Here is a 20693-nt window from a genome sequence, read left to right on the forward strand (position 1 = left end):
CTGGAGAAGAACAAAAGCCCTGTTCAGACCTGGCATTAACATGCGTTTTGGGTGAACCGATTACAAGTGGAAAACTCGACATCGATGATGCATTGAGATCTTATCACTCAGACCACATTTGGAGGTGGTCTGGGCCACATATGGCCAAATTCTTATAGCAGTGTGTGTGCAAAGGTTGCCTGAGCCACTCTAACTCCACCAACTCAACTGACTAAGTGTAGCATTCTTAAATCGCATAAGCTGGCTTTGTCTACAACATTTGAAATTTGAAAATACTGCTAGCTGTATTCCAGTTTTACAGTACTTTGCTTTGTGTTTGACTCTTTTTTTTTAATTATGCATTTCTTTAAAATACAATGCAAGAAGTCATGGCGCTCTGTGATTCAAATCATAAGCTAGCAAAGGTTCAATTAGCTACTAAACACAGCACTTCAGCACTATTCTCTTGTTGAATCAAAACGGACTACTAGTAACATATATTGTCTTTTCTCTAAACTCTGGATTCTGAATCTGAGGTCTCTTTGTTGCTGTGTTCATGTCTATTGTTATGTGCAAGTGTCCTGTAGACACTAGCCTCTAACTGCTCTAACACCTTAAGCAACTAGAAGTTGAGAGCAGCTTGATTTTTGATTAAATTGTGTCTTTTGTAAATTAATATAAACATGCATCCCACCTGATGTGGGTTCCAGTCAGAGTCAAAAATAACCACAGTGTCGGCAGACTGCAAATTTAGGCCGAGGCCTCCAGCTCTTGTGCTCAGAAGGAAGATAAAGTACTCTGATCCCGGTTCATTGAATGTCTTCAGTAACATTCCTCTATCTTCAGCTTTTGTAGTGCCTGAGATGTTAGGGAGGAGGGGAAAGAGAAGAAAAGCACATGAAGGAAATAAAGGTTTAGCAAGAAAGTGTTACAAAAGAAACAAGATTTAAGGAAAAGGAATAAATGAAATACAATAAGAATAAAGGATAACTTCACAAACACGTATATAAGTAAAGTGTCTCACCATCCAGACGCAGATACTTGAAGCTGCGATAGGCAAAGTAGTCCTCCATGATGGTCATGAGTGAGGTCATCTGACAGAAGAGCAGCACTTTGTGGTTTGTGGCTCTCAGCTTTGGCAGGATTCGATCCAACACCTCAAACTTTCCTGATGCCCGATATAGGTCAGGACTGACGTAAAGGTAGGTGGTTGGGTTACAAGGGTTACAGTTTGTGTATGTGTGATGTTGATCTTGAAGTGGAATTAGCACTTACCCCTGGACTATCCCACCAGAGAATCCTAAATGTTCAGAGAAAGATTCCTGCAAAAGCAATCGAGAATTTATTCTGTAATTTAGTCAAATACACAGAGCCCTATCTTGCAAAAAAAAAAAGTGTCTTTGCTATTTTAAGACCGTCCAGCGCCCACGTCGTTTAAATAGCAAATTCACCTACGCCCATCTTTGCGCCCATGGGCGTGACGTTCTTACAGGGAGGTATGTTCAGGTGAATTCTTAGCGTATTGCTATCTTGAGGCAGCGGGAAGTGATCGCGCCGGAGTTTATTGTTATTTTAACAGCACATTAGTAAAATGCGCTTAGGCTTATGCACAGCGCATGCACACTATGTTTGTTACACACACACACACACACACACACACACACACACACACACACACAACACAGGGAAGCGCAGCAGCACACAAACATGCAAAATATTACAAATAAAAATATTACTGTGCAAATCCGTCATCATAATAGCAATGCGCCAAGGTACAAACGCGCCTGGCTTTTAAAGGGAATGGGAGATAACGCACTGTTACGCCCAAAACACACAAAAGTGCAAAAGTGGATTAGGACACACTCTAAATGCACCTGCGCCATGTGCTTCACACCATACGCTTAGATTGTTACAATAGGGCCCACAAAGGCAAACACTTTAGTATGTGGCTTTATTTTGAAGCTTGTATTATTCAGCTCCCTTCAGCATCGCCACAAAGTCAATTTTGTGTGGAAAGAGACACACATGGTAAATACATTTATTTAGCGCTTTTAAGGTTTTTGCCGTTCATTCACCCATTCACCCATTCACCCATTCACCCATTCACACACACACACACACACACACACACACACACACACACACACACACACACACACACACACACACACACACACACACACACACACACACACACACACACACACACACACACAGCGAGCTACCATGCAGGGTGCCAGGCCAGGCCAGGGTGCTGGCCTGACCATCAGCAATTGGGGATCATTGGATTGAACCACCAACCCAATCAGTAGACAACCCGCTCTACTTCCTGAACCACAGCCGCCCCACTGGCTCATTATATCCTGACAAATCTACACAATACACAGTGAAACAAATACATGTTTTTGCAACTCCTCAATAGTACCTCTATCTGCTGGAACATGTAAGGGTGGTTACAGATCTTCCTCAGCTGCATGATGGTGTTCATCAGCGTCTTTGTGCCACCTTTACCCTGGTAAACACAATGAGACAAATCATAAGGCTTGTAATCACAATTGTCTTCTTTCATTCAATATTTATTCATAAAGGTTAGTCCAAGGACAATCATCAATTCACTCTCAAGGCTTCAATTAAAGCAATACATTTTTAAATGTGAGAGCCAAGAATAATAATAATAACCCTAAGAATGAAAATAAAACTAAACAAACAACAAAAAAGATCAGATTTTATTTCACTTGCAACTTTCTCTAAAAAATATTTATAAATGTCAAATAATTTAAGTCTTTTGTGACAGTAAAAGCCAAACACCAACTCTGGCACAAATCGCAGTATATGTTCTAGACCTGTCACTTTTAATAAATCTCCAAGTGTTATATAAATCATCTAGTGCCATGTATTATCAAGGCCTATTATTAAAAAAAACTAAAAAAACTATCATGTATCATAACACACATGGAGTAGAGACAATTTTATTTTGGTGTTTTTTAGTTATAAGGATTCCCGAACCAAATATCCACAGTGTTTAAGTGTTAATGTCCTCACCTTCTTGTCCTTCTCTGATCCATCAGTGAGCAGGACCCCCTTGGCCTGCATGTGCCTGTACAGCACCCTCTGAAGAGACGACATGTCACACTTGATCACATATTCCACCTGACGGAGAGAAGAGACAGGTGGAATTAAATGGGGGGTGGGGAGGGGGGTAGAGGTAGAGGTATATCCACCATTACATTTACCAGCATTGCAAATATTAAATAAAAAAATAAAAAATACTAGAGAACACTTCAGGATTTGTTTCCCATCCATTAGCAGATCATCTGGACTAATATGTGCTTGTCTATTTGCATGTGTATACACTCATCTAAAGGATTATTAGGAACACCCTACTAATACCGTGTTTGACCCCCTTTTGCCTTCAGAACTGCCTTAATTCTTCGTGGCATTGATTCAACAAGGTGCTGGAAGCATTCTTTAGAAATGTTGGCCCATATTGATAGGATAGCATCTTGCAGTTGATGGAGATTTATGGGATGCACATCCAGGGTACGAAGCTCCCTCCACCACATCCCAAAGATGTTCTATTGGGTTGAGATTTGGTGACTGTGGGGGCAATTTTAGTACAGTGAACTCATTGTCATGTTCAAGAAACCAATTTGAAATTATTCGAACTTTGTGACATGGTGCATTATCCTGCTGGAAGTAGTCATCAGAGGATGGGTACATGTTGGTCATAAAGGGATGGACATGGTCAGAAACAATGCTCAGGTAGGCTGTGGCATTTAAACGATGCCCAATTGGTACTAAGGGGCCTAAAGTCAGTCCTTCCAGAAAAACGCGAGTTTTTTTGTGATTGTTGCGGGCAAATATCCTTGATTATGCGGCACGTTTTCTTAAAAAATGCGATGGAATATGCGGGATATTTATGCAATTTTATGCGATGAAATTGCGGAACTTGCAAAAATTGCGGTTTGATGAAAAAGAGAAGAAAAAGTGATTCCCCCAACACCCTGCTTTTTTTAAACTTAATTTCCAAAAATAGTTTACAGATATTCAGTCATTGCAATAATTAAACAAATAAGATACAAAAATATATACAAATAATATAATATTAAAGTAAAAATAAAAGTAATAGTCTAAACAGAGGGAAATAAAAGATACAAAAGTGACAGACTTTCAAAAATCGTTAATAATATAGACAGCAGGAGCACTTACACAAAGACATTTGAGTAGACATCAGATATTAAGATAGGTTTCTTATTGGATACCAACTTAAGAGACTCAAAGTACATGTCAAATTCAACCTCCTTACGTCGCGTAATTATGTCACTTCATAACGTTCCCATGGCAACAGGAGAAAATAGCTGCTCTTGTGTGAAATAAACGCAACATTTTTTCAACTTTCTGCTAAGATATATGTGACTTTTTTGCAACGAAAATGCGGGGATTATGAAATCATGCAAGCACCGCATATTTTGCGCGGAAATCGGCAATTTATGCGGCGAAAGTGCAACATATTTGAAAAAATGCGGCATATGCGGGGGCCGAATATGCGGACTTTGGCTGATTATGCATTGAATTATGCGATCACGTAATCGCGTTTTTCTGGAGGGACTGTAAAGTGTGCCAAGAAAACATCCTCCACACCATTAGACCACCACCAGCCTGCTCAGTGGTAACAAGGCATGATGGATCCATGTTCTCATTCTGTTCATGTCAAATTCTGACTCTACCATCTGAATGTCTCAACAGAAATCGAGACTCATCAGACCAGGCAACATTTTTACAGTCTTCAACTGTCCAACTTTGGTGAGCTTGTGCAAATTGTAGCCTCATTTTCCTATTTTTAGTGGAGATGAGCAGGCCAGCTGACAGCTGCCTGGGCCCGGGACGAGATAAGCTTAGATGGGCCCCCCGCGCCCAGATCTCTCCTTTTTCCTTGCTCTTCCTCTCCCCTGCTCTTCCTCTCCTGTTCCTCTCCTCTCCTGTTCATCTCCTGTACCTCTCCTCTGCTCTTCCTCTCCTGGTCCTCTCCTCTCCTCTTCCTCTCCTGCTCCTCTCCTATGCTCTTCCTCTCCTATGCTCTTCCTCTCCTCTGATCTTCCTCTAATCTGATCTTCCTCTCCTCTCCTCACATCTCTCACTGAAATTAATGTGATCAGTCTCTGATCCATCCTGCTCAGACTCTCCGACAGGGCAGCGGGCCCCTCCCGCATCTCTCTCTCTGTCTCTCTCTCTCTCTCTCTCTCACCGGTAGCCTGACTCTGTCCCTCCGTTGCGAGGCAGCGGGCCCCTCCCGCATCACTCTCTCTGTCACCTGACAGCAGCTGGATCTCTCTCCTCTCTGTCTCATCCTCTCTGACGGAGCTACCAAACTCAACTCTTTCTGTAAAGAGAACGTGTTGTCTCAGGCTTTTATACAAGCTAATGGACGTTAACATGAGAGCTGGCCTGTTAGCTTACGTTACATGGCTCGTAAACGTTGGCTGCGCTGTTTCTTACCTTGCTCTACGTTGACAGTTCCAGCTTCACCGTCACCACCTTTTTTAAAAATATTTGTTTAGAAAATCTCTAAGGCCTCTATTTTCTTCTTCTCTTTTCCTTCCTTTTCTGAGCACCGGACTTGTGCTGACCGGACATTTTGAGCATACTGAACTTCAAATCTACTGAAAACAACATCAACTTTTGATAAGTGGCCAAACCATTTTTGTGTTGGGGGTGGGGGGGTTCTTGACCACTATTTCAAGGACAATTAGGAAGAAAACAAATAAGCTTTTATGTAACTCAAATATTACATATTTTTTTCCACAAATAGGCCTATTTAAAAAAATGTTTTTCAATTATTCCATAATTTAATGAGGGCCCAGTTCTGGGCCCCCAGTTCTGGGCCCCCCCCTACTGTGGGCCCGGGACAACAGACCCGTTTGTCCCCCCCTATCGGCGGGCGTGGAGATGAGTATACGGTGGGGTCTTCTGCTGGTGTAGCCGATCAGCCTCAAGGTTGTGCGTGTTGTGGCTTCACAAATGCTTTGCTGCATACCTCAGTTGTAACAAGTGGTTATTTGAGTCAAATTTGATCTTCTATCAGCTTGAATCACTTTGGCCCATTCTCCTCTGACCTGAATGAGGCATTTTTTGCCCAGAGGACTGCCGCATACTGGATGTTTTTCCTTTTTCAGATAATTCTTTGTAAACCCTAGAAATGGTTGTGCATGAAAATCCCAGTAACTGAGCAGGTTGTGAAATACTCAGACCAGCCCGTCTGGCACCAACAACCATGCCTCAACCACGCTCAAAGTTGCTTACATCACCTTTCTTTTCCATTCTGACATTCAGTTTGGAGTTCAGGAGATTGTCTAGACCTGGACCACACCCCTAAATGCATTGAAGCAGCTGCCATGTGATTGGTTGATTAGATAACTGCATTAACAAGAAATATTACAGGTGTTCCTAATTATCCTTTAGGTGAGTTTATGTTAGTGTGTCTGCTGTGTGTGTGTGTGGTGAAACATGCCTTCTCTGGAAGCTGTGCCTCCACTTCCTTCTTTAATCTGCGTAACAGAAAGGGGCGAAGTACTTTGTGGAGACGACGGATTATCAAGATGGTCTCCTCTTCATTAAGGTCCACCTGCAGAGTAAAAGAAGCAGAAATTTGGCAAGTTATTTGGCAAGAAAGACAGTATACCTCCTGCCTGTTGTCATCTCAAACACTTTTTAAAAAAAGGAATGGGATGTGGGCACAGTTGAGTCACTCTCTCCACCTTCTCTCCAGTCATAGCGAAAGGGGCGTTGAACCACTGCTCAAAGGTGCTGCAACTCTTGAAGATGGTGGGCAGGAGGAAGTTTAGCAACGCCCAGAGCTCGGGTAGTTTGTTCTGCAGCGGCGTTCCTGTCAGCAGGACTCGCCGTGGGGCCAGGTAGTGGGTGTTCAGGACCTGGGTCAGCTTACAGTGGTGGTTCTTCATACGGTGGCCTTCGTCCACGATCATGTATTTCCAACGAATCTGGTGGGGTTGAGGTAAGGGAGTGAGGAGAGGAGTACATTTAGATAAAACTGTGACTATACTGTCTCGTTGGATCCAAACCAACCAAAAACATCAAGTGGTCATAAGGAAGATCTCTTATCCAGTGTCCTCATGACCATGCTGGCTCAGTCCCAAGCCAAAGCCTTGAGCCACCATATGGGGAACAACACCCACCTTTGAGCAGTCAGGAAGCCTATATGACTACATGAGTGCATAGCAGCATGACGTTCACAGAGGACAGTGGGAGACGCAGTATACAGGTGGTGTCAGTGTGGCAGCACCTAGGAGAAAGCACTGAGATGCAGCATAGGGGACGGTCAGATTGGCCAGGATAAAACACTTTTAGACTTTGGGGATTTAGGAAGTGGGAGATGACAAAGAAAAACACATCAAAACCTCAAGCAAAATTAAATTTTAACAAAAAATAATTTTACTATGACTGCCTGGGTGTGTTTGTGCGTGTCCTTCCGCTTGTGTTTGTACATCCCATCTCACCTTGGCCAGTACTTGTTTATCCTTGATGATGTACTCGTAAGTGGTGAGTAAAACATTAAACTTGCCACTGCGCAGTTGGGGGACAAAGGCTCTCCTGGCAGCAGGAGACCCCTGAAAGAAGAAAAATTGAAAATTACAAATATGAAAGAAATATTTATATAAAAAAAGCATCATCTCCTTGAATACATCGACTTCAGCAGGTCTCAATATTTGACAATAAAAGCAAAAGTTACAAAACAACTGATAAGTGCATTTGTAGAAACACACGTTTTGGCTGCAAAAACCCACCTTGTAGGACACTTTCACGACTGTCGGTGCCCACTTGTCAAACTCATACACCCAGTTAGAAAGAGTTCTGTCAATGAGAGGCAGCTCTGTTACCATTTAACAATGTATTCGGAATACTACAAAATCCGTTTTTCTTCATTTGTAGTGTTTGTGTAAATAACTTCCATGAGGAATAAGAACAAAACAACAAGGTATTTTTGCAAATAAAGAGGTTATGCTAACGAGAGGGGTACAATGATGAGGTAGGGACCATTGAGCCGTTTGTTCTCCATGAGGTACGTTATGAGGGCGATAGTCTGGATGGTTTTTCCCAGACCCATCTCATCTGCCAGGATCCCATTCAGATTATTGTTGTAGAGGGAAACCAGCCACTCCAGACCTTTAATCTGACAGTCAAGCAAAGCATTTATCTCCTTTGTCAAGTCATAAAATTCAAAAATGTATTTGTGTATGGCAAGGTAGAGAATATCATGTAATCTATCTGATTGTGCTTGTTTACCTGATACTGTTTGAGTTGTCCGTTTATTAGCAAACTGGACTGTTTCTCCACCTTTTCTGTGACAGCGTGAGCCACAGAATAATAAGACTGGAGGCCTCGGGCGAACGCTGCACCAATATATTCATCATCCACGTCCTGTTTAGCATTTCTGCAGAGGAAACACATAACAGTTTTATTATTAATCATGGCATAATGTAAGTTGGTGGACGCTTTTTGTAAAATACCTTATGAGCAAATTTTTTTGTTTGGGTGGCCCTGAGAACATAAATGGTAGAAAAATGGATCCAAACGTAGTACTCCTTATATGTACTCACTCGATGATGTGTCGGACGTCCACCTCTGACACGTCTTCGCAGTCGGGGTCTGTAATCTTCTTTTTTTCCTCCACCTGAGTAGCCGATGGCTGAGGCTCCTCCTCTTCCTCCTGCCAGACAGCTTGTCAGTGATTGGAGCAGTGAATATGAAACTGGCTTTAAACATGTCTTTTAAAACAACCCACCTCCTCCTCTTCCTCCTCCTCGCTGTCTTCACTGTCTGAGCGAGGAGCCACCTCATAACTGGACAAAATACATGCATACTCATATCAGATTGACTATCAGCCCCTGTGTCTGAACCTTTTAACTGTACAGGTCATCCTCATGCAGATGTTCATTTTTAATCACACACCTAAAAGCCTTAAAGTGAATTAATTAAAAAAGCTGGCTTAAAGCTACAGTTGGTAACTTTGATAAAAAATTACTTTTTGTCATATTTGTTCAAACTGGCACTACATCCTAACAGTACTACATGAATCATGACTACATGAATGAAAAAAAAAAAATCACATTCCTCTGCCTCCTCCTGGTGCTCCTAACGTCATAAGGAAAACAACCAATTAGAGGCGAGGAGTCTCTAACACAGTCAGCACTCCTCGGGAACTGCGGTTAAACCCGTCAAACTAGGCAGCACTGATCAAATATGAATCAAGATTGTTTTACTGCATAGCATATTTCTCACATCATTTTTTCAGAAACATATTTTAGTGTACTGTTTACAAGAGGGTCTGGCTGCAGACCTCTAGTGTCAGGCTGCTTCCGTTGCAGGCTCCACTCTCAGGCTGCCTCCAGTGTCAGGACCGGAAATAACAAACTTTTCTGCGTGTTTTAAAGGAGTCCGGCGTATATATTGCAACTAAAAACAACGAAAAAGTAGGGGAAGAAGATTTATTGCCGCAAATTAACTACCGTTGGGACAACAGTAAGTAACAAATATGTATATATAGATATAGACATAAACACACACCATATGTTTGCTGTTTTACTAGCTGCCTTACGCACGCAAATTACTGAATGTTACTAACGTGGATGGGTTGTAATTTTTTACGCTAACGGTGGCTAACGGTTGACTGACGCTCAGGTTATTTGTTGTCTAAATGAAAATGACATGAGGATAAGTTTTTAAGTTTTTCTATCCTTCATTCCACTCGTTTTATACTTTTACCAATTGAAATACATATATTTTAACAGCACTTTTTCTGTGTTATGTAGATGCATCGTTCAATCTATGAAGAGGGTAGAGGGTTTAAAGTGGAACGCTGCACAGCTTGTTGTAAGCTGTTCCACTGCCCCCTTTGCCCCAAATACAAACCCAGCCAACGAGCCAAGCTTCAGCAGCACCACGATGTTCACATTAAAAATGCTATTATATTCAAAGGTATGGATTTGTGTGTGTCTGTGTCTTTGTGTACTCTCATGTCTTGTTATTGGCTAATTTAAACTTTTCTTGTTTTCTTTTTACTTGCTCTTAGACTTAGACTTACTTGATTGTCTTGGAAATATTAACACCTTACCTAACACAATCTTTGTTATAGCCAACGCTTATTTTTTTCTTTATTTCAGCCATGGCAAACAGTTTGCCCACTGGACAGACACAGCAAAGGCCATCCTGCGAGGTGAGGTGCCACCAGTGTTCCGTCTGAAGAAGTGGAAAATGGATGACGTCACTGAGGTCAGTTTTGAGTTTGTGAGTTGGAAGTAGAGGGACAGAGGGGATTTTAATGAGTTCCCACAATAACAAACTAGTTGATGATGACATAAAGCTGGACCCTGGGAAAACAGGAATGAACAAAGTTGGTTGTGCTTTTTTTTGAGAATACTACCACAGTGTCATTTTTTAATCCATCCCTCAGTCAGCAATGTTTACAGAATCTGAACTTTATCCATGTTCAGTATTTAGATCTATCTTAGATCCATCAAGGTTGATGATCTAGAACTGGCCCTGATGGGATCATTGTATTTGACCTTAAAAAGGAGGATTTGTGTTTTTTTCTTTTAGGGAGAGGATCAAGTACACCCTGTTTTGCAGCCTCCCGAAGCTAGGGATGAAAAAGATGGTAGAGGGGCCGGATTGGGACTCATTTTCAGCCCTGGATTTTCATGCCTTAGACCGGCCCACTTTACTTCACGAATGACTATATTAAAAAAATGTAATCAAAACCTTAGTATATAGGTCTGCAATAGCGCCCTGTCCTCTACATCCTTGTAATTCGGTGTATTTTGTAAAATATCACTATTTCCAAGTGTTGCTTCACAATGTAGATTTATTAGAAAAGTTAACATCTTAACAACAACCCAATGATGTTGAACAATATCAGAATCTGTTTCTGTGCAAATAAGTAATCACAGATTAAATAAAGAACAAGATACATCGTATTGCACTTTCTAATGACACCATAATCTATTTTTTCCTTTGAATAGGCCTAGTTAATACAACTTTCATAATGGGTCACAAGTAATATTTGGTCATAAAAAGTGATTATATTGTAGCTAATCTGATCATGTTTGCTTGTTCACACACACTGATACAACAGCTTACAGTAGATGTGCCATCCACACTGACAGCAGCTATCCCTAATGCACACTACTGGCTCTGCTTCTGACACTAAATCACATTTTATAAATTGTCATAATTCTCAGCACAAATCTCTCCTTTTTACAAAGCTTTCTGATCAAGTCAAGTCAGTGTCATTATGGTAGTGCCGAATCATCTGGCATCATTAATTATCCCAGGGCATTTTTCATATAGAGCAGGTCAACACCACACTCTTATTAATTCTTATAATACTCAGTCAATGATGAACCCTACCTGCCCAAACTGGAGTTCTGGGCTCATATAGCTGCTGCTTGGTAACCTTACTGGTGGCTCTTCATTGTCACTGTTAGCAGCAAACTGGACTAGTAGGCCTACTAGCTGCTGCTGCGGAGCTACAAGAACAAGTTTGATTCATAAACATAAACGCTGGTTTGCAGTCACTTCTCCTAACTAACTTAGCTTACCCGTCTCAACGTCTTCATTTGGCGTTTTGCTAAAAATAGAAAAAGTTCATCTGGCCGCGTCACTTTCTAGAGCTCTACTTTTAAAATTGACGCTTTTTCAGTGCCGTTTTGCGCCTTCTATTACCCGTTTAAAACAGCTTCTTTTTGCTTGCGGTGGCATCCTCCAACAAGCACCAGTGACTTGTGTACGATGACGGTTAGTTGTTTTTTTTTAGCAAGGTGCTGCCGTCGGAGGACTCCGAACATAAATAGGTCATCATTAACCGCACTCTGCGAGTGGGCTGCAAGAAAAAATAAATACTGTAAATACAAAAAGTGGGCTGCGAGTGCAGGCAGCATAGGGACAGCATCCATAATATTCAACTATGATTTCAACCCAGTGCCATACCTGAACACCGGCCCTCACAACCAAACAACCAGACCGGCCCACCGGGAATTCTCCCGGTGCTCCCGATTAGCCAATCCGGGCCTGGATGGTAGGCATGCTCTGTTTTATACTGAGGTTATTCTGACAAAGCTCATTTTAAGTGTCCCTTTGCTACTTATGCTCTGTTATTTTTACGTGAATAATAGTTTATGCCACTTTGTACAGTAGTTTTGCTATAGGGAGAATACCTTTTTTCTCTTTGTCTTTCCCATAGGACAAGTTTGCAGCCAGGATCATTTCTGACTGTAGAAAATCAGCAGAGTGGGTGGAAACAAACCAACATATGTTTTCATCCAAGGTGGAGTTGCCCAGTGCAGTCGGAATGGGAGAGGAGGAAATGGAAGAAGCTGCAAAGCAGTATGCCAGACTTTGGTCTGAGGATGAAAGTTCCAAGCTTGAGGAACTAGAGAAAGATGTCATCCGGGAACCATTTAAGTTCAAATTCTCCACAATCGAGGACATGTGGCTGTTTTGTGATGAGATTTGTGACAAACAAGGATACTTGGCATATTGTGAATGTAAAGTGGAGTAGTAACAGTCAATAAAAGCTTAGCTGCAACCACCAGCCTGCTTTTTACATTCACAGGACTGATTGAAGTGTCCAAAACCAGCTGTAAGTTCAAAGATTACCTCTAGTTTTTATGTATTGTGATATCACCATGTTTCTAGTTCTACACCCGTTTCTGCAGGTGTAGTTTTTGATATTTAGAATTTCTCTTAAAGAAGATTGCAGTGCGAATTTGTCATTTTATTTTCATTATTTGTAAATAAACCGTCTGTTGAAAACGTACAAACCGGTGTCTCGGGTTTACTCTGTGGCTTGGGGCATAACCGCTGCGATTACTTCAGTATGTATAACCCTCTGAGCAGACATTAACTTGTGTCAATAAATACATTTTCCATTAGGAAATGCATATTCCATTAAGCTCAACGTTTTTACATGGACTAATGTCGCTAAACTATAGGCTATGAATGGCGTTTATTTTGACACTTGATGTAGGCTAATGCGATAATAATGCTGGTAGACTTATAATGCAACGTATAAATTCATGTTTTTCGTGTTAGTGTTGATTAATTTAATATTTTTTAATAATTTTTAATTTAATAACAACAAAGCGGCTTCTTCCAAAACTGTGTATACAGTTATATTATAAAGTTTCTTGCGCATAAGAGATCGTCAGATAACCTGATCGTCAGTCAACCGTTAACCACCGTAACTTATTTATTACAAACCATCCACATTCGGTATTATCATTCGGCAATTTGCAAACGTAACCCGTGGATTCAGGGTGTTCAGTCCTTTAAGAGACGCACAAAAAGTTTGTTATTTCCGGTCCTGACACTGGAGGCAGCCTGAGAGTGGAGCCTGCAACGGAAGCAGCCTGACACTGGATGTCTGCAGCCAGACCCCCCTCACCGTTTAGCTGTAAAATGAGAAAGTTTGCTGTGGCTATGGTCACAAACATTCTAATTTTACAGCAAACAGTTTTCTAAAATATGTTTCTGTAAACATTTGAGGCGAGAAATAGGCAATGCAGTTACAGAATCTTGATTCATATTTGATCAGCGCTGCCTTAGTTTTAGAACAGAACTTTTATTTATTTTTTATTTTAGTTAGCATCTTTACCATCCACAGGAATTTCCCCAGTGTGGGATTAATAAAGTCTATCTTATCTTATTTTATGTAGCATAAATCTAAGTTACAACTAAGGTTCAAGCCAGTTGATGGTGCCAGATGAGAATTCACCACAGCTTTTTAATTGGTCCTCTCTGGGCCATGAATTTCATGGCAATTCTTCCTTTGCCAAGATTCAGTATTTTAATCAACGGATCAGCAGGCTAACTAACATTGCTGTACCTACAGCCATAGACACACACATTTTCATACAAAAGTCACTCTTTCTCTGTACAGCCAGTCTCACCCAGGGTTCATCTCCAGCCAGGTCTCTAGCTGTCCAGCTCTTGGAGCATCCAGTCCTGTCAGGATGTTCCCACTGTCAACGTGGATGACCTTCACAGGCAGGTCACTCATCTGACTCGTCTCATCGAGAGGCTGCAGAGGGACGAGGTAAGTTAGCTATCTCGGTTTAAGTTATCTTTCGGACTGGGCGAGTCTCAATAGGCTGGGTTTAAATAGTGGCTAATTGAAATGAGACAAAGCTACTGTGTGTAGAAGTTAAGTTTACATTAGTGATCATAATGCTGCTGCTGTTTGGCCAATTTAACAACCAATGACATACAATTAAAAAATTTTAGTCGGTGTACGCTGCATGAATATTATTTCTACACTTTTACACACATTTTATTCTCTTTGGGGATTTGTTTGACAGTTGATCATATTGTTTGCCATTACAATTGTTGTCACCTCTGATATATTATTTACTTCTTTGTTTTCTGAGCATGCACACAAGGCTGACATGGGCTATGGCCAATGGCTTTTAAGTTTGGTCACCAGGTGCAGATTTATTTTGATATATAATACAGATTTAATACAGTGATGTTTGTTTGTGCCGCTTTTTGTCTGATGAAATCTAGTTGTTCCACATGTTGCACAGTAACAGTGAACAAAAGAATCATTTTGGGAGCAAAGAACTGTGTGCAGATTTTACTTTTTGCAATGACAACACTAAAAAGCAAAACATTACCTCCTGAAGCCTTGTGTGAAATGTAATCTATGCTGTGTTTAAAAGGAGGTCACTGAAAGCAACAAAACAAAGCAGCAATGTGAACCCAGAATATTTGAAGAGCAAGTATATCACAAAATCAGTGACTTTGAATATTTGCTTTAACTACCTCTTCCTTACTTGAACAGATTTACAACAACCTATACAAGGTTAACCTTTAAATGCCATCATTACAGCTGCTGCATCTGCTCACCTCGCCATCAGGACCCATGACAGGAGTAGGACCCTCAGCATTCTCCAACTGCAAGACAAGAAGAAGTTGGCGAATCACAACAGAGACATCACATTCATCTCTCAAAGTCATTAATTATCCCAAACAAAGATCACTGGTGCCTGAACTCCTGTTTTCCATACCTTCTTCTTTTTCTTCTTCTTCTTCTTTTTCTCCTTGAGGGCCTGCGCAGCTTTGTGAGCTCTGACCAGCTCGGTGAGGTTGGCCACATACTCGTCAGTTTGCTGCAGCAGATAGGCCAGGCGCTTATCCTTCTTCTGGTCAATCAGTTTACGATAGCCCTCCTCATCCTCAGCCTGGGAGGACAGACACATATACAGTGTGTGAAGGAGGGTGTGTGTATTTTGGTAAGTGTGTAACTGTGTCTGTGTGGTTTCTTCTTACCATAAGCCTCCTCATCCTCTCTTTCTCAATGCGCTCATTCTCTTTCTTCTGCTCCCGTTCAGTATTGGCATGGTAGGTGGCCACAGCTTTGGTCAGTTTCTGCATTTTGCCTGTGATGGAGCGGTGGTACTCTTTGAAGTCTTTGGCGTGCTGCAGGATGCTGTTGAGGTACTCCTAAGATAAGAGTTGTATGGGATGAAGGGCAGAAAAGACAATAAACCAGAAAAGAGAGGAGTCAATCATAAATACCACTTTTAATCTTATCAAAAGCAACATCATGACTGTATATGTCCTCTACCTGATGTTTCTGCCTGCGTTTGCGCTCTTGCTCGATCTTCTGCTGTTTCTCCAGTTTCTCCGTGATGCGCGCCTCTCGCAGAGACTGACGCTTGCTTCGCTTGTAGGCCTTGGCATCGAGGGCAGTCTCTAGAGCTGTGTCACGACGCATACACACCACCACCTCTTGACGCAGCTGCGGATAGTCATGCAAACAGACAAATATACAAACATGGACTCATCATTAACACAAACTACCATCATTGAAAAAACATGTGATGTTGTGAAGGTTAGAGGTGAAAATGTGAAGCTTGATGATGTAGTGCAAACTGTACCTGTCTCTGGAAGTTAAGCAGTCGGAGGGCTTTGAGCTCTATAGTAGCTTTGGTACGTAAATCACCAGCCAGAGAGCCCGGCAGGTTCTCCAGCTCAGCAATACGATGAGTGATACGAGCCTGTAACCTGAGGGAGTACTAAGTTATATTTTACTATGAATTATTCATGCTTTAGGTTTTTTGTACTTTTGATTTTGAATACTTCTGTTAGACAGTATACAATAAAAAAGCGTATTAAAAGTTTTGAACACAATGAAAAAAAATTACAAATTTAGCAAAACTCTTCAGCAATGTACTGCTTGTAGTACAGTACAGAGTAACCATTCAACCCTTCTGATTCCGTCATTTCCCCCTCCAGAAAAAGTTAATGAGATGAAACGTACCTGAACTCCCTCTCCTGCAGTATCTCCACTGGGTCGAGTCCACAGGGTTTCTGAATGGGAGTAATGCGGTTCTGCTTGGCATGGTAAGGCATCATGGGAGTAGGCTGTGTCGGCTGGCCGGGGGACTGAGTCTGTGGAGGCATTACTGGGGAGGCAGCGGGGGGAACTGAAGGCGGGGCAGGAGAGGGTCGACCAGTGGGCTGAGGGGGAATAAGCTTCTGGGGTGCGTTGGAGGGGGCTGCTGCATTCACCATGGGGCCTGGAGGGAAGTGAAGTGTGGGAATGAAGGCTACATTCAAAGTATAGAAAATGTATAATTTTAATGGTAACAAATTTAAAAGGTTTAGTGTCTCCCCTATAATTCTGTTTTTTGTAACTGTAACCTAAAATCATCTGCTGCGCAGAAGGTTGTGCATTTTATTTTTAAAAGTAACTTGTGGAGTTTATAACCACTGGTAGCACTATGGAGCAATGATTTTATGAGTGGGCCCCCAAATTGTTTGCAGTGCATACCCATTAGGGCACACACGCGGGCGACAACGTACACATTCCTTCTGTTGTTTTCATGCTATTCCGTTGATCAACAATTGGTGGTGGTAAGGCACCAAGAAACTGAGCAATGCACCAACAAAGACAGGGCAGAAGAAGACTGCTAGCAAGTAAACATGGATTTTTAACAATTGTTTACAAGAAAACTCAGCAGGGCACCTTTAAATATTCAGAAACAGTTTGATTGGAATAAATATTAGGAAAATACTGGAAGGTAGAATAAATGTAAGAAGATGCAGGCAATGAGTGTCTTTATAATAACAGTATAATGGGCCAGAGTCCACAATGTGAACATAATGCTAAAGCCATAAACTCTTATCAAGATAATCTTAAATTATGATTTTAATAAAAGGACAAAAATTGGCCTCATATATTTATATATGAACATACTGTTCCTATCCTAAATAATTTGTGTTCTTACTTGGATAAGAGGTCATAATTGGAATTTATATGGATATACTAGCTCTCACTTAGCCCCTTCTTGCTCTAATACCTGAGCTACTCACATTCAACAAATTCAACTAAAGTCTTGCAGCAACACCATATACCTTCTGGCCAGCACTTGGGAGGTCCATTTGGGTTTTGTCCCTGCATTCCAGCTGGAGTACCCGATGGGCCTGGAGGAGGCATGTTGGGACCCATCATTCCTAAAGAAACAAATAGGTCTTAAGACTAATGGCACATATATAACACAAAATATAAATTTGAAAAGATGACATTTGTAAAAATTTGTAGCTAACTTAAGTATGAAGATTCAATGTCAGGTACAAATGTGTCTTCTATCAATTTCCCATCAGACCACAGCATATAGCTTGGTATTCCAGACATTCCCCATGCATGCTCACCATGAGCTCGACTGTAGCCTGAGCCCATTGGCACAGGCACTGGTACTGGTCCTACTGGTCCACCTACTGGCCCGCCTCCAGGTCCAGGAGCCAAACTGGACATTGACTGCTGCTGCATCCCAGGCATGGGCCTCTTCCCTTGGACAGCCATTTGGAGGTGGTCTGGCAGAGGCTGCCCACGGGCCAGCATCTTATAAGCCATGATCTGGGCTCTGAGTTGGTGAAGCTGGTTCTGGTTAAAGGGAGTAGGGCCACCAGGACCTCCAGGGCCTGGAGGGACTCCAGATTCAAGGCCAGATCCAAGGGTGGAGACACTGGGGCCCAGGCTGGGTCCAGGGCTGGGGCCTGGGCCGGAGCTACCTGGAGGGCCAGGCCGGTTATTGGGACCAAGAGTGTGTTGCTCTCCACTGGGGCCATCTAAAGGTGTAGGGGCAGAGCCGGGACCACCGGAGGAGGAGGAAGAGGACGATGGCATAAGAGGTCCAGAGGGGGGACCATTTGAAGGGACAGGGCTGGAGTGGTCAGAGCCCCCTAATGGAGAGTGGTATCCTGGAAGACACAGACAGAAAGAAACATTTCTACACATAATACCCGTAAAACCACAAACCATTAATTTTACACTTCACTATTTGTGTTTGGTATTTGTGGTTCATATTAAAATAAAATAAAAATACAACATTTGAAGCAGTGAGTTAGAGGAGCTTGTAGGTGGATGTTGTTCCTTTGGACAGAGCCTGGCTAGCTTCGTCCCCGCTTCCAGTCTTTATGCTAAGCTAAGCTAACTGTCTGCTGTCTGTAGCTTCGTATTTTACCGTACCAAAATGAGAGTGCTATCAAACTTCTCATCTAACTATGATTTCCCAAAATGTCACAACTATTCCTTTAACAAGAGCCTGCAGCGTAATCTTGCCAGACTGTTATTTCATAATATTTTTAACTCTGATTCACAGTGCTAAGCCTGTCTGTCTGGCTGGCTGTGTTGTTTCATTTCCTGTATCCCTTCGTTATAGCAAACTGCATGCAGAGGCCAAGCTACACAGTTGCTACCTGACTGTTAACAGCCCCTTTGTTAGACTGAGCCATTGTACGATTTTTAGTATTTTGATATTAAAAGAAATGCGTTAAAGAGCTTGAAAACAATGGCTCATGGGTTATTTGATGACTTGCGACATCAGAGCCACTCCCTACATTATGAGCCAGCCATGCCACACGACCAGAACACAACTTGTCTTACACAATGATGGAAAGGATGAAATTGCTTAAGATAAGTCTACATAGCGTGCCTACCTTGCGAGTGTTGGTCTAGAGGACTGGGTGGGGGGCCCATACCACTGTGCCCACCCTGTCTCATAGATAGTCCCTTCATCTGGCTGAAGCGGCTCTCCTCACTCATGCCCTTCTCATGCATGCTCTCCATGGGCTGTGAGAGAAATCTAACAAGGTTAGAATGATTCTATCATCCTATTTAAAATGATTAAGTAGTTTCAGTTGCAATCACAATATAGTGCTGCTAAAGAAAAAGCAAATTAAAATAAATAATTAAAATAAATAATAAAACAGCAATAATATATTAAATCTAAGGAGTTGTAAGATAATTTACAATAATAATGTATGGATGAATATGCAGCTGCAGTTATTTACAGGTATTACAGGCTAAAAGTAATAATTGTGTTCTCAAATATGGATAAGTGATAAAATGTGCCAGTGTCAGCATGTGCCCATTGTGATATAGTGGAGCCATTAAGAAATTTAAAGTGACGGTCCAGTCATATAAATAATATGCAAATCTTCCTTGTCCACAGTTGATCAAGTTTTATGTTTTGCTGTGGAATTAATGTCAATATAGCTGCATGGTAGAGTTTACAGATCATGTAAGGAAATGTGCTGTTTAAACTCCTTATTATGCATAATTCACATTAAATGTGTGGTATATGGATTTAAAAATAACTGCTGACACTCCACCTCGGTTTCCTAAATGACTTTTAACAGTGGTGGTGTGTCTCAGCGGGACGTTGGGTGTTTGTTTGTACATCCTTACTTTGTGCAGAGGGTGCATGTTGTCCTGGCCGTATCCAGAGGGCCCTGGCTGGGAGTGTCCCGAGGATGGAGGGCCAGGGCTGGGGCCCATCATACTGTGAGAGGAGCCTGGGGAGCCCAGCATAGCCCCAGGGGAGGGACCCGGTCCAGGGGAAGGACCTGGGCGAGGGGTGCCTCCCATGGGGGGATCTGGTGTCGACATCGCCCTGGATCTCCTGCCCCTGGATGAGCAGCAAGGGCCTGAAAGAAATGAAGAAGAGACGGTGAGAGGGAGTGACAGAGAGCACATGATCTTTGCAAAACCCAAAAATATGGCAATGCAATATGCAAAAGTTAGTGATCTAAATTAGCATTAATTTAGTGGTTTAATTAGACAAATCTGTTAATATCTTGATAGTGAGGCTGCATATATGCCTTCAACTATGCTTTTCAGATAAATTAAGTAAGTGCACAATCTTTGCAAGATATGGGTGAATTTTATCCAACGCCTATCAGATGAAGACTCTCCATTCTCCTGCTGCTGCACCAAGTCACCCGTTGCGCGCATATGCAATTACAGCTGCAGGGTCTACCACTGCATTTGAACTGAACGCGGGGAAATTTAGTAAATTATGCAGATAAGTCCATGCCACTGAGAATTTCCTCACTCAGACCATGATGGGGTGTCTCGTTAAATATCAAAAGGAGAATGGCGGACCGTGCTTGTGCGACTGACCTACCCGCATCAACAGGACAGTCGGTCCTGGCTGAATTTCTGCGGTCCCGAGTTGATATTTGTGGGGAATAAAATAAGGCGCAGCAGTTGACGCAATTAGTCTACTCACCCTCTTGGTAATCTGCCTTCAAGCGTAGATTTGTTTCATCGACGCGGCTCGAGCGCCCCCTCCAACGCTATAAGACCGAATGTCTAGTCACTGCTGTCCGGCAGCGCGCATGCGTGCGCAGCT

The 20693-nt window shown here is 42.1% G+C and overlaps 1 protein-coding gene across 5 annotated transcripts in view; it reads right to left on the reverse strand.

Annotated features, from left to right (window-relative positions):
- Window positions 1-20540, reverse strand: part of LOC120561874 (transcription activator BRG1) — a 29254-nt gene extending 8714 nt beyond the window's left edge. For 3 of the 5 annotated variants that reach the window (XM_039805213.1, XM_039805205.1, XM_039805196.1), the window contains exons 1-24: window positions 19748-19948; window positions 18997-19129; window positions 17710-18258; window positions 17413-17511; window positions 16316-16574; window positions 15933-16059; window positions 15620-15793; window positions 15322-15495; window positions 15060-15233; window positions 14899-14946; window positions 13944-14074; window positions 8780-8837; window positions 8595-8704; window positions 8281-8428; window positions 8004-8167; window positions 7782-7848; window positions 7494-7604; window positions 6735-6977; window positions 6488-6601; window positions 3022-3129; window positions 2405-2491; window positions 1255-1301; window positions 1004-1170; window positions 674-837 (exon numbers count right to left, since the gene is read on the reverse strand). In XM_039805213.1, coding sequence (XP_039661147.1) covers window positions 674-837; window positions 1004-1170; window positions 1255-1301; window positions 2405-2491; window positions 3022-3129; window positions 6488-6601; window positions 6735-6977; window positions 7494-7604; window positions 7782-7848; window positions 8004-8167; window positions 8281-8428; window positions 8595-8704; window positions 8780-8837; window positions 13944-14074; window positions 14899-14946; window positions 15060-15233; window positions 15322-15495; window positions 15620-15793; window positions 15933-16059; window positions 16316-16574; window positions 17413-17511; window positions 17710-18258; window positions 18997-19129; window positions 19748-19948 — 3657 coding nt within the window. Of the gene's footprint in view, window positions 1-673; window positions 838-1003; window positions 1171-1254; window positions 1302-2404; window positions 2492-3021; window positions 3130-6487; window positions 6602-6734; window positions 6978-7172; window positions 7399-7493; window positions 7605-7781; window positions 7849-8003; window positions 8168-8280; window positions 8429-8594; window positions 8705-8779; window positions 8838-13943; window positions 14075-14898; window positions 14947-15059; window positions 15234-15321; window positions 15496-15619; window positions 15794-15932; window positions 16060-16315; window positions 16575-17412; window positions 17512-17709; window positions 18259-18996; window positions 19130-19747; window positions 19987-20465 lie in introns of those variants that run through there. The other 2 variants (XM_039805222.1, XM_039805230.1) reach the window with 2 other exon arrangements.
- Window positions 20541-20693: the final 153 nt, after the last annotated feature.

The sequence above is a fragment of the Perca fluviatilis genome, chromosome 1, assembly GCF_010015445.1.
Source record: "Perca fluviatilis chromosome 1, GENO_Pfluv_1.0, whole genome shotgun sequence".
NCBI lineage: Eukaryota > Metazoa > Chordata > Actinopteri > Perciformes > Percidae > Perca > Perca fluviatilis.